The 14060-nt window shown below is 34.3% G+C and overlaps 1 protein-coding gene across 5 annotated transcripts in view; it reads left to right on the top strand.

Annotated features, from left to right (window-relative positions):
* The window catches only part of BRD1 (bromodomain containing 1), a 62531-nt gene that overhangs the window by 15652 nt on the left and 32819 nt on the right, over window positions 1-14060 (top strand). For all 5 annotated transcript variants that reach the window (XM_035559353.2, XM_035559354.2, XM_035559356.2 and 2 more), the window contains exons 3-7: window positions 3175-3331; window positions 9702-9833; window positions 11053-11181; window positions 11975-12287; window positions 13056-13316. In XM_035559353.2, coding sequence (XP_035415246.1) covers window positions 3175-3331; window positions 9702-9833; window positions 11053-11181; window positions 11975-12287; window positions 13056-13316 — 992 coding nt within the window. The remainder of the gene's footprint in view (window positions 1-3174; window positions 3332-9701; window positions 9834-11052; window positions 11182-11974; window positions 12288-13055; window positions 13317-14060) is intronic.

Raw genomic sequence — 14060 nt, 5'->3', positions numbered from 1 at the left:
CAGAACATTATTCTTTCATGATGTTCTTATAGTTGGCAAAAATTCTAGGGTAGATGGGTACCTTGACAGTAGTTTTTGTCACTGATGTATTTTGTGTCATTTTGGGAGATGATTTAAATTCTTCTGTAAGTTCTGCCTCTTCTTGGGGGAGCTGACAGTGTAGTACAGCAGTTATTCCTGTCTTATGCAAGTCAGATCCTGGATTGCAAAACTATGAACTCTTCAAACAGCTCTCTTGTCTGACTTAAATACTTTTTTTAACTCTTCAATAATTTCTTTAAAATTACACCTCTTTATTGGAGGGAGGAAGAGGGAGAGGTGAAGCATGCAGCAAGCTCCCTAAGGACATCAAAGGATTTCAAAGTTTGTTTGAAAAACTAGTTTCAAAGTTTCAGAAGTTAGTTCTAGCTCAGGTAGCAGAAAGCAATGTGTTTAAGACTGATACGTACGTGTGCTTAATTTCATGTCTGTGTGTTCAAGTTCACCACAGCTGAATTTGAGTCTGAGTGAGACTTTCCCACGATGGTAGCTCTGTCAAGGACAAGAGCTTCAAAATCAGTACCTGGTCTGAGCTGCTTCTAGGGTTTTATGGCAGTAGATGTATCGTGTCTTATTTCTCCCACATGATTGTATAATCTGTCAAAATGTGAAGTGTTTCAGACCGTAAAAGTCTTCTTGGGAGTATCTGACTAAACAAAAGGTTGATCAACAAACTATACTATAGGGTTTTCAGGGGCTGGTGGCAGATGTAATGTCTTGAGTCGTAGAGATCATCTGCTCTGTAGATGTGTGCAACGTGAAGAGCCTCTGACCTCTGCATCCTGAGAAACGAAAAGGTGATTCACGTTGTATTGCTACTACCGATGCCTGGTGTCTAAATGAAATATGTAGAGCCAGGGTTCGGTTTTATTTGGAGGGTAGGGAGAGAACAGTAGGTTCCTACAACTTGTTAGGTCGTTTCTGCACTGTGAACTACCTTCTGCTTGTTTTTATTTTAAAAGCTGGAAAATATCTTCTGCAAACATCTCTCCTAAAGCTTTTTCTAGCACATTGCTATCATAATTATCTAAGAATAGAATGCTTCGTTATGTGAATGGGCAGATGTACTTAAAGCTGTAATTAAAGATGTTTGCTTAGTCTTGCCACATCTGATGGGCATGAAGCCAGTGCACCTTTCTTCATGTGGAGTTATGATTCTCAGATCTCTCCAAATAGGTATACATTTGATTGCTTTTTTGACTCACTTCGGTAGGGTTTGCTATTTTCAAGACAGAGATGACAGTAATCTTATTTTTTTGATTAAATTATATAATTAACTGTGATGGTATATAATTAACTTGTATATGAAGTTTTATATAGTCATACCAATGCCTGTTTTGCCTGTGAAAGACTTTTAAGAGTAAGTCAGTGAAAGATTTTCTAACTTTCCTTCAAGTTAAGCTAGAATTCATCAAGAGTGCTGAAGGACAAAGTGGGACTCTGTTTTGAAGACCTGTGTTTGCTCTGCCTGTACTTTGTGATGATTGAAAGCTTTGTAGCTCCTTGTAGTGTAACCTTGAGTAGACCTATCGCACCTTACCTTCTACGTAGCCAAGAAAAATCACCCGGTGATAGATGGCCTTTGGCGAGCTCAGGGTAGACTCACATGCATGTTTGTTTGAAGAATACTGTTCAAGCTTCCAAAGCATTCTTAAAAATCATTTTACTAAAGGATTACTCATAACTTTACATTTTGTTTATGTATTTGACTATTTCTCTTCTGTCATTTAGCTGAGAAACTGCTTTATTCCTAATACTAAAAGGGAAAAAGCTACAAAATACCAATATGTAAATGTTCAGAATTTTTATTTAAATGCTTAATGGTAGTGTTCTATAAATCAGATGCCTCTCTTGACTTTATTTTTGCCTATTTTGTTATTAAATTTAATTGGACAATCTTTGATAGATCTACTACTATGCATTGTAGAGTTTTCCTACAGGTAGTGGTATACTGCCTGGAGAACAAACAGATTTTTGTTCATTCATATTATCCTTTCTGTAACTCTGTCTTACATCCAGCTCTGGGAAATCGTTTCTCTCTCTGACTTGCCCAACTCAATGAACAACCCTCCTAACAGTGCAGGTGGTTGGTATATTAAAACACCTGGTGTTAATTTTGCAAGGGCTGCCATCAGCCACAAATTCCTGCAATATCAAGCAAAGACAAAAACTTCTACAACCATAAAGATTTTGTACTTTTGCACTGTGATTTCAAGATACTGTAGGTGCAGCACTGAAGATCTCTTTCAAAGGAACTTTTATTTGAATGTAAATTTTGAGCTGTTAATGTCATGTTTTGCGAGACTTGGGTTGTTTTAGCAGGGAAGTTTGTCATTATTTAAAAAAAATAGCATTTGAGGTTGTTGTGTTTGTTAGATTCTAGGAAAGTGCTATATGAACAATATTTATGTGTTAAACAGAGTTTGGAGAAAATGCTGTTTATTTAATCACGATATTTTGCTTAACTTTTTATCATCCCCTGTTGCAGCTTTTCTGTGTGGATGTTTTCATCATATGCATAGTGTGAAAATCATAAGTGTTGAGTTGTTTAACGTTTCTTTTTCTTCCCTTTATTTACCAAAAGATTCATATTAGTAGATCAATAATACAAGTTTTATTGACAAGTATAGAGAGTATTCACATGTTTTTATGTTAAAAGTTTGAAGATGTATTGTCTTTGAAACAAATTACTAATTCTGTGTGAAGATGATATTAAGCATGCAACAAGTGATATGAAAACTTCAGTAGGGTTTTAAAGCTTTCTGTCTTGTTTTCAGTAGGAAATTTACTCTAAAATGTACATTAAGTTTTATTCTCAGCCTTAATCTGGAATTGTTCTTGAGAAAATTAATGGTCATGGAAAAAACTGATGTCCTTTAGGGTCAGTTAGCATTAGTTAAAGTACCTTAATGTATCTGTTAGAAATACAGTGTAAAGCAGATGTATTTGATTGTAATATACTGTTGAGAGATAACTGTGCTGAAAGTGATGTAATTGAAAGAAACTAATAATGTGATCATAGCTGTTGGTACAGTATACATTCATATATATATATGCCTGATGTTTTACTTCCATAGACAAATATGTTTTATCTTTTGCTGGAAAAAATACAATATCAGTTTTTCCATATTTTAGATTAAATAAGATTATGAATCAGGTGGCCATTCAGCGGAAGAAGCAGTTTGTTGAACGAGTGCACAGTTACTGGTTGCTTAAAAGGCTGTCTAGGAATGGTGTTCCTCTGTTGAGAAGGCTGCAGTCCAGTTTACAGTCACAAAGAAACACACAACAGGTAGGTGACATGATTTTTTACTTAGAAAAAGAAATCGGAAAGTCTTATTTTAAAGAGTAAAAAATTAATCAGGAAACATAGCACCAAGTAAAAACTTTCTCTTATTCAGCGCTGAGTAAAAGCTTTACCTTACTTTTAATGTCCAGTTTCAAATTCAAGTCACATTACTTATTTAACTCCTTTTACTTGTGAGATTAAAAAAAAAAATGTGCAGAATAATCAGTTATTTGCTTAAGTGTTTCACAAAATATTCACCAAAACCATCCTAATATCATTGTTTATTGATTAGGTTTGTGGTTTTTTAGAAATCATTCATCAATGTGCTATGAGTTAGTCTATCCATTAACAGATGCAAAACAGATTTCTTCTTTGACACACACAACTTAAAAAATAAAAAAAAAAAAACAGGAACTTTTACAGAGTAAAACGTTAGAGTATGAGTTCTGTGTTCAAGTCAGAACGGTCTTGTCCACATTGTTTGGTAATAACAAAACAAAGAACAAGATACGGATGAAGTTCAAAGGCCTGATGATGCAACTTTTAGTTTCACTTTTGACAAAATTCAGTGGAGTTATAGGCAAACATAAATTCGTGCTTATATTTTGTTCTAGTTAAATTCAACCTATTTCTAAACAACTTTGATTTATTTTTTTAAGTTGTATGCATTTACCAGTTAAAATTTGTAAAAAGTAGAGTAAAACAGTCAACCCAGATTTGTATCACAATCATAAAGCAGTGCTATTCTGCTTCTCATTTTTGTAATATGAACGACTTTAGCAACATTAGAGGTTTTGTCTGGTTTCAAGGCACTGAGTAACTTTGAAAATAACTAAAACCTTTTTTTCTGAATTCCATACCTGGATCCATGTAATAGTCCTTGAAGCGCTGTGAAACATGATGTGAAAATTCTTCCTGCATTCCAGTTACCTTTTAAAATGAACTGATAATATAGTTGGCTGAGTTCTCTCCATTCTCCAGATGTTTGATTTCCAGTGGAATTGTTACTGTAAAGTAACCTCTAGATCTTCAGAATGTGATTTATAACTTTAAAAAACTTTGTATATGACTATCATTTATTTGAATTAGTGAGATTTTTCCCCTTTTGTAGCTTAACTATTAATTTCATTTGTATTGCACTGCTATTTGATGATCAATCATGAATTGGTATAATCACAAAAATAACACTCAACATTCCTTCCTAACTTTCTGATCTGTCCTTTTTGTGTGCATTTATTTTCTTAGTTTTATGTAGAAAAAATAAAAATACTAATCACCAATTAAGAGAATATCCGAGTTTGGAAGGGACCACTGGAGACCACCCCCTGCTCAAGCAGGGCCACACAGAGCAGGCTGCCTAGGACCACATTCGTGTGGCTTCTAAAGATTTCCAAGGAGGGAGACACCACAGCCTCCCTGGGCAGCTTGTGCCAGTGCTCTGTCACCCACACAGCACTCCATCCTGATGTTTGGATGGAGCCTCCTGTGTGCCAGTGTGTGCTCATTGCCACTTGTCCTGGCACCACTGAAAAGAGCTTGGCTCCACCCTTTTCACACCATCCCTTCAGATACATGTATATATTGATAAGGTCCCCCCAGCATTCTTTTCTCCAGGCTGAAAAGTCCCAGCTCGCTCAGCCTTTCCTCATAGGAAAGATGCCCTAATTCCTTTTAGGTGGAATTAAACAAGTGGCCAATTTACATTGAAAGTTATCTTTTGTATGTTTCTATATTGTTCCCTTTTTTAATACTATTTATTCTTCTGATTAATCCTTTAATTCTGTAATAGAAGCTTTTATTCTACAAAGTAGCGTCTGACAGTTAGCTAATAATAGCTCAAATTAATTATTCAGATAGTGGACATCAGAGCAACAGCAACAAAATACTAAGTGAACTTGAGTCCTTAAAAGAAATAAATAAAAACAAGCACAGAAGTCCAGGACTCGTGTGGAAGTACAGACTTAGACTGTAGTCTGGAAAAATTGCATTTACTAGTTGGTAGTTGGGAAGTACTTCTGCTATTGAGATGGCATGTTCTGTTGCATCAGAACTGCAACATTTGTAAAGATTTAAATAATAACTACCATAACAAAAGGATTATAATCAAACATTAAATAATACAAACATAGACCTTGGATTGGAGCTGTTTAAAATGCCTTTGCATGTTTGCACTCCTGTATAAACACTATTCCTTTCATTTCTTTTCTAATTACAGAAATATGCAATTTTAAATTAAGTAAATAATGAAAATATTTTCTAAGTAGTTGGAAACTATTGCTTTAGTAAAAACTGGAGCACTTGCTCAACTTAATTCTTAAAGATAACAATTGAATTAGACTTCATCTTTTGAAAAGAAAATGCAACTTTCAAGCAAAGCTGAGTATTAAATTGTCCTGTTTGATGAAAAATACGTAGGTAATACTGTTCAGTGAGTAGCAAGTGTCCTGTGTGTGACACTGTCTTCTCTGTAACATCATCTAAAGGTACTTATAATACCTTTTACAGTAGTCGTAACTACAAAGAATTAGATGCGTTAGTCATCTTCATTACTCAAGTGTAGGCCAAACCATAATGAAGCCTTTAATTAACAGCCATAGCTGTATTAAAAAACATATTAAAACCAACTATGGCTGTTTATTAAACTCCTCAGAAATTTGAGATGCAGATTACTTGTGCCAGTCAGGTGGGGCAAGTGAGTGTGACTTTGTTAATTTCGATCTGGATGAGAAAGTTGTTTTTACCTTAATTTAGGTTTGAGGTCAAAATGTCAAGAACCCTGGTTTTCAGTCAGTCACAAGAACGTAAGCGCCAGTGTAGTACAGATTCAAAAGAGGTGGTTGGTTTTTTTTGTTTTGTTTTGGTTTGGTTGTTTTTAATTGTTTAAATTGAAAAGAAATGTGAAGATCAGGATCCTGAATTAAAACCCTGAAACCGATTTCAAGATGTCAAGTGGAAGGTGTTTGTGATCCCTACGCAATGTTTGTTTACTAGAACAGGTTTGGCAGAAGAAGTGTTCCATGGTTTAAAAATTACTTCTTAATGACTGTGTTAGAGCTCAGTTAGGTTATGTTTTTGAAGGTGATGATATATCAACAAATGGTTCTAAACAAAAAAGATCTTATGTAGCACTTCACCAGCTGAAGGAACAAGGAACCCTCTGAAAGAATGGTTTGTACTGTCACTTCTTTCTCCATCTATATAATCAGGAAAGATATTGGAAATAATAAACTTACAGCCCCATTATTCCAGGTTTTTCAGCACTTAGAGAATTTTTGAATGAGAATAAGGCATGAAATTAAAGTGTAGTAGCTGTTGCTGCTATAGTGAGGTTGTTTGAAAACTGCTATTCGGAGAAAAAATAAAAAAGGAGAAAGTGCTGCTAGTTAAGGTTATACCTACAGTGAAAATTTCAGTAAAAACACTAATTGCAGTCACAAAATGGTTTTGGCTGACATATGAATAACAGCAGGTAATCTTTATAAAGCTAATTGTATTGATCAAGATCCAATGTTATCACAATAATTCTATTCCTGTAAGGAGTGAGGCTGTCCCCATATATTCACATCCAGCATAAGGAGTGATTCGCTGGTACAGTGACAGTGTGCCTACTGGTATACGGCCACTGGTACAGTGTGCTTTATGGTCAGAGGTGGAGCTGAAGATGAGTTCTCAATTGGTGTATGTTCTGTGTGTAGACTTAGAAGTGTTATCCCTCAATATTAATAAAAACCAGTTTTAGCTTTCCTGGATAATGCATCTCTTGGTGTTTGGTAAGAACTAAGTTCATTGTAAAACGTCAGTTTTGTTCTAAATTTGTCTTGTGTTGTCAGCAAGAAGATTTTTCTGGCTTTGTTATGGAAAGAAAGGTTTGGAGGAAGAACTCTTTATCAGGAAGTTAATAGAAAATGTGCTTGTCAGCAAGGTTTTGAGAAATTAAAATTTTAAAAGGGACTCGTTTTATCCAAGTTTTCACTAGATAGATACAGGAAGCCAGTGCATCAACAGTGCTTTTCAACTTGCCTGGATCTTTTAATTTAATTAAGGTATATGTTATATGTTATGTAATAAAGTATAAAAGGAGTTGGTATCAGCTAGTATAACTGCCAACATCACTTTGCACAGAAGTGATGCAAAACTGGAAGTTTGCCATTAATCCGCAGGCCCAGGTGACTTTCAAGGAGGGACCGTAGTGTATGCCCAACAAAAAAGCAGACGAGGTGCTGTTGATGCTTTGGGTCACATCTGCACATTTAAACCTACCTGGTTATCTTAGATAATGAAATATTATGTTTATCTGTTAGATATATCCGTAGCAGGTGAAACAAGTGATTCAGTTAAAAAAAAAAAAGTCTTAAAAATACATATTTTTAAGTGCAACTGCACCTTCAGATTTAGCCTAATGAACTACACTGGACCTGTTCCAACAAAGTAACTTTTCCTGTTGCTGTATTTAGGTTTCCTGACCCACCTTAGAACTAGTATGGTTTTGGTGTCTTAGCTTTCAGCAGAATCAGTTCCCCAGTCTGATGAACTATGCAGTTACATTGGGCAAAAGAACAAACTATTGAATGAGTGCAAGCAAAAGGATAAGACTTACACTTTTGGCAAGAGCCAGAGCTAAATTTTGACTCTTAAAAACAGTAAAACCATGAAAAAAAGTATAAATATGTCAGTTAAAAGGTTGTTTTTCCACACGTAGGATCTGGACTTGGAGATGAAGGGGTGTACAGGAACAGCAATTAGTGTCAGTGCAGATTTTCTATTTCAGTGAGTCTCTGGAAATTTTAAGGAATTAAAAATGTGTGTACTAATATTTGTACTCCTATCAAAGTTTACTCAGAAATATTCTGACCTTCAACAGTTAATTAGGTGTCTAACTCAAGACATAGCTCCTTTAAAGAAATGAAAACCAAAATAACCGTCAGTGGTAATAGACCTTAGGAAGGGGAAGTAGAAAGTTCTAGTTACAGTTTTTCAGTCTTTTTTGTGTTATTTTGAAAAGGGGAACAAATTGCTGTTACCAGATTGCTTTACCAGGATACAGAGCTAATTGACAGTAAAGGATTTTCAACTTTAGTGAAGTTTTATTTGAATAAAACTAACTTCATAGTTGCCATAGGTATTAATCTTTACTTTTCCAAGGCATAAAAAGCACTAAAATATTCTGTAGATTACTCAGTACTCACAGATCTATTAGATATTTTTAAACAGCCAATTTTTTGCAACTTTAGTACCTTTTGGCTGAAAAATTGCACAAGCTTTATTTAAAGGACTTACAATTACCTTCTATTAGGGATGTTTTTGCTATGAGTGTCACAGTTTGTAATGTGTGGTTACTGTTCACCTGCTTAGCCTGTTTTCCGTAATCCTTTTTTAGTTTTTTATAATTTATGGAATTTATTTATGATTTGCTTATTTGTTTCAGTAAAAAAAAAAAAAAACTTACCAGATGTATATTGCGTTATGCTAGTTCCAGGTCAGCATACAAAGCTGTGGATCTTTGCCTGAGATTCTTTATTAAAGTATTCTCTTAAAATGTAATAATCCTCCAAAGCATGTTTCTTTTGTGCACTTGGTACTAGTAGCAGGACTTCTACTCTTTACCATAGTTTCGGGTGAATTACGAATCTCTTTTGAATCTGTAGGTAGTATTCCAATATCTTTCTTTTTCTTATGGAAAATAGTAAAAACAAAGAGGAAAGGCTGTATTCTGTGTGTACAGATCCAACTAAGTACTACAGGTATTTAAACACTTCTTCCTCAAAGTGCATTGTCGTCCAGGTTGTATTACTCTATTGCCTATTTGCAGTGCCATTTGAAGTTAGTATTTTATTTGACAATCTGCTTTTCATTTCCTGTCCTCAGAAGTCAGAATGATCTTGATGCTCTTACAAGCGTTTCCTGATTCTACTGGGGGTGGGGGAGGTGGACTGTGTTGAGCACAGTAAGAATTCATTTCTACCAGGTTTGTGTGATGTTTCTGAAGAAGCTGGTGATCATTAGAGTAGAATAGAATACAATAGTAGTTGGAAGGGATCTACAAGGGTTATCAAGTTACTGACCACTTCAGGGCTAGTTTTCCTGGTTTGGATTTTGCTGTGAAAATACCATTTTTTTGCTGGGTTGCTATTTGCTGTATTGCTTTTTCTGATGTAAATAACCTTAATTATAGGTCTGCTTTTCAGTTTTACAATTTTTGCTTTCAGCTAGATAGTTGAAAAAATGAAGAATTATAGTATGAAGATTATGAGTATGTTTTTTAAAAAAAAAAAGTTTCTTCTTTCCAGTGAATACATTTATATAATTGCATAAAACTAGCTTATAGAAAGAGATTAGTGTTCACTTCCTGAAAATCTATTGATTCTTTTCTTAGAGAGAAGATGATGAAGAAATGCAAGCCTTAAAAGAAAAATTGAAGTACTGGCAAAGGCTGCGCCATGATCTTGAAAGGGCACGTTTGTTGATTGAACTTATACGTAAGCGTGAAAAGTTAAAAAGAGAGCAGGTAAACGTTTCTTTTAATTTCACCTTTTAATTTGATTAAACTCTTCTGAAGGAAAGATAATTCAAGTATTCTCACAATTTTTGCAGTACAAAGTATATGCTGTTTGTGCATGCACTCTCACGTAAGCTGTTTAAAATATGTAAAGTTACTTAACAAGCCATTCTGTTACACTTGCAAAGGTAATTGGCTTCTGAAGAAACGTATAAAATTTGATTATCACATTTTCCCAATAAGTACCTTTATTGAGCAACACTTTTATTTGTTTGTCATAAAACATAAAAAACAAAAAGCTGCATCTAAATCATACAATATTATAGGGTTAAGATAGCTAGGATAAGAGATGGGAGGAAGCCGTACTGCAGAAAGAGAACATTTTATATGAAACTGTGGAAGCAACAAGTTTGCCCTTAGGAGTCTTTAGTTGTTCTTAGTTGAAAATGTGCTTTGTCTGTTTATGTGTATGCACCCACACCATTGATGTGTCATAAAGAATTTATTTTTGCCTTAACGAAACTGTTTCAGTGTTGATAACTCTTGAAATGTCCTGAAAATAAACTGTAGAGGAGTTTTAATATTGTTTAAAAAATAATGACAATTCTGAAGAGTGACCAAGTATTTGAAGATGTAGATTCTGGTTGTTTAAATGATGTTTGGAATCTATATAGGACGTCGTCTTTAAAATTACCTTTTTTTGGTGTTTATGTAGTCTGTAAATGTTCATCAGATTGTCTTTTTGCATCTTGAAAATGGCATTACAAATGAAGATTAATTTTAAATAAATTTTATTTAAATTCTTGTTATTTTTATTGGCAAAATATGAATCTCGTATGTAACAACTTCTCAAAGAAAAGAATTACTATTAAAAATGGAGCAAAATTCAGTTATTACAGATTAAAAAATTTGGGTTCTGAGAGGATGAGAAGCTAGAGTTGAAATTGAGTCTACAGCAAAGGGATGAGTGATTTTTTTTTTTTTTTTTTTTTTTAAATAAAGTTATCAACTGAAAACATATGTCAGACCCATGCCAACTGATGATACTGAAAGTAGCATTAAGATCTAGAAGCATTATTTCTGAAAACTCACTCTGGTATTTCAGCTGAAGTTGAAGCAGTGTTTTTATAACATTTTTCATATCTAAAGTACTATTGCTGCAAGACAACTTACATTAAAACAGTATCTTAATGAAAAATAATTCATTACATAATTACCACTTCTTTAGGTCAAGATTGAGCAAGTTGCTATGGAACTTCAGCTTACTCCATTTACTGTACTTCTGCGATCAGTTCTGGATCAGCTGCAGGAAAAGGATTCTGCACGTATATTTGCTCAGCCAGTGAACCTTAAAGAGGTATGTTTTAAGCTTATTTTTTCCAGGGTTTTCCTTATGTGTCACCAAGTCATACCTAAACATAAGTAGAAGCAATTCATGGCATCACAGAATGCAGTGTTGCAACAGAGTAGTGTTACTTTCTAACCTGTATTCTGATAACTTCAGTTATGTCTTACTGCTATGAAAATCTGCTTGTTCATATACCAAAATATTTTTTGGCAAATAAATGTGCCAAATAAGATGGCAAAATACTAATCTTCTGTTATAAGATTAAATGATAAAGAAAATTTGAAGGGTGTCTTAAAAATTGAAATATGGATACTGTGTTCTTATTTGGAGGTAAAATTCCTTTTCATTTATCAGGAGAATAGGCTATATATACGTGTGTGTATGTATGCATACGTACATATACACGTATGCATGTGCATAGATGTATATGTAAAGTCTGTTTTTTACATATACATGTGTATGCAGTATGCATATATTGTACATGTGCATATCCAAACGTATTTATACATACACATATTTTTAGAACTGTGTGTTACATACATGTCATAAGTAGTTTCAGCATCTGTTAGTAGACCTAGGATACAAGGTCTTGTAATATGTACTCTTCTGCTGGTGTGTAAATGTTTACAATATCAAGATGTGTAACTCTCAGCTACATTTTGAAGTTCTTGATCTGGGGTGTTAATATGTTAAAACACGCGGATCAGTTAGTAGCAGGTATTACCTTATCTGTAATCAGAAAATTTTACCATAGTTCTACCCTCTTTTTTTTGTTGTTGTTGTTTTAAATATTTATTCAAAGGTTCCAGACTATTTGGATCACATAAAACATCCTATGGATTTCTCTACCATGCGAAAACGGTTAGATGCTCAAGGCTATAAAAACCTCAGTGAGTTTGAAGAAGACTTCAATCTTATCATAGATAACTGTATGAAATACAATGCAAAAGATACGATATTCTATAGAGCTGCAGTGCGGTTAAGAGATCAAGGAGGTGTAGTTCTCAGGCAAGCTAGACGAGATGCTGAAGGAATCGGTTATAATAATGAAACTGGAATGCACTTACCTGAACGGCCTAAACTTGAGTCACCACAGCCTTTCTCTTGGGAAGATGGTAAGATATTTTTTGGATTGTTTTTGGAAGTTGCATTTTTGGTGTGTGTAAATTCCATACAAATGTTTAAAATTGTAGCTGTTCAGTCTACTGACTAGAATTTGTTTTCTCCACTAAAGACAGTATTTGAAAGTTTCAGTTGTTTCTCTTTTACTGGATCTGCCATTAGAAAGCATTGTCAAAATCAGAATCTGGAAGACAATGTTAAAGCCTAATTTAAGAAGATACATGAAAAAGGGTTTTAAGTTGAGCACCTTCTTTCACATGTTGTATCTGGTCATAAGTCATGGAAAATGACTACCATCATGTGTAAACTTCAGTACATTTTTAAATAACCCATTGAATTAAAAAAATCAAGCACACTTGTAATACTGGGAAATAAACAACTTCCTTTAGACATGCATATCAGTTCTCTGAGTTGTTGATAGTTAAGGAAAATAATTAACACTCTACTTTTATAACTAATCTCTCCCTGCTCTTTGACAAGAAGGAAATTACCTGATAGGGTGGGAAAGGTTAATTGTATTCCTTCTGACCTTGCTAAGCTGCTTAGATTTCTTGAGCAAAATTCAGATTAAGAAGAGTCGTAGTAACATTATACAGTTGGAATTCATGCCAGCATTTCTTTACTGGTAATGGAAAGCTACTAAGACTAATCTAAGTAGCTTCTTGATAAGTTTTCAATTCCAGCACATGATTTTTTTTTCCTGTTAGTATTATATGTGGGAAACACTAACACATTTTCAATTACACATATTTTGACTTCAGTGGATAGGTTACTGAATCCTGCGAACAGAGTGCATATGTCCTTGGAAGAACAGCTGAGAGAGTTGCTAGAAAAACTTGATCTTACCTGTGCAATGAAATCCAGTGGGTCAAGGAGCAAAAGAGCAAAGCTGTTAAAGAAAGAAATCAGCAGTATTCGCAACAAATTAAGTCAGCAACACAACCAAGTTCCTCAAATAGAATCAGGTATTGGAAGTTTTGAAGAAGAAAGTGCAGCACTAGAACAGGACGGAGAAGAAGAAGGTAAGATTTATACCTTGTTTAAATTAGTACTACTGTGGACTTCTTCAATCAGCTGCTCTAATCATGTGAATTAAACAGTGTAATAAATGAATGTTTCATTTTTAAATGGACAAATAGCCACTTAAGTACAATAAACATTTTAAGAATATGAGAATGATCCTTTTAACTAAAACCTCCTTTCACAGTAGTAATACAAAAAGGAATCAGATGTCTGAGTGGAAAACGTGTTTATACTTTCAGAAATCCGCTTAAATGCCAAAATATGCATTAGGAATCATGTGGGCCTAAGTCAACCGTGTTGAAAATGCTGGCTCTTGTACAGTCATTTGTAGCTTTTCTATGATATGCAGGCTCTTTGGGGAGGGTGGAGGGTAGGCTTTGTTTGTTTGTTTCCCTTCTGTTTTAATAAAGCTTACTATTGACGGGAGTCATCAAACTTCATGTTGTAGAACCAAGGCAGCCAAATCTAACCAGCCCTTCCCCTTGTGCCTCTCTTCCTCCTCGAAATACTGGTCTCAGAACTACATCAACTGTTGGCTAGTTCCCATTGATTTCAGTGAGAGCAACATAGTAGAAAGACCCAACTGTTTGTTACAGTTCAATATATTGTATTTGATTCTTTTGTTTTTAACTCAGTTACTGAGGTCTTTATTGCTCAATTTTAAATGAAGCAAACAAATCCAGTCTCAAAAAAAAAAAAGTTATTGAGAGGTTTTGTTTTATAATCAGCTCTTCCCTAAAAAG

Source organism: Cygnus atratus, chromosome 1 (genome assembly GCF_013377495.2).
Source record: "Cygnus atratus isolate AKBS03 ecotype Queensland, Australia chromosome 1, CAtr_DNAZoo_HiC_assembly, whole genome shotgun sequence".
NCBI lineage: Eukaryota > Metazoa > Chordata > Aves > Anseriformes > Anatidae > Cygnus > Cygnus atratus.
Note: the sequence above shows the minus strand (reverse complement) of the source record. Positions and strands in the feature narration are given on the sequence as shown.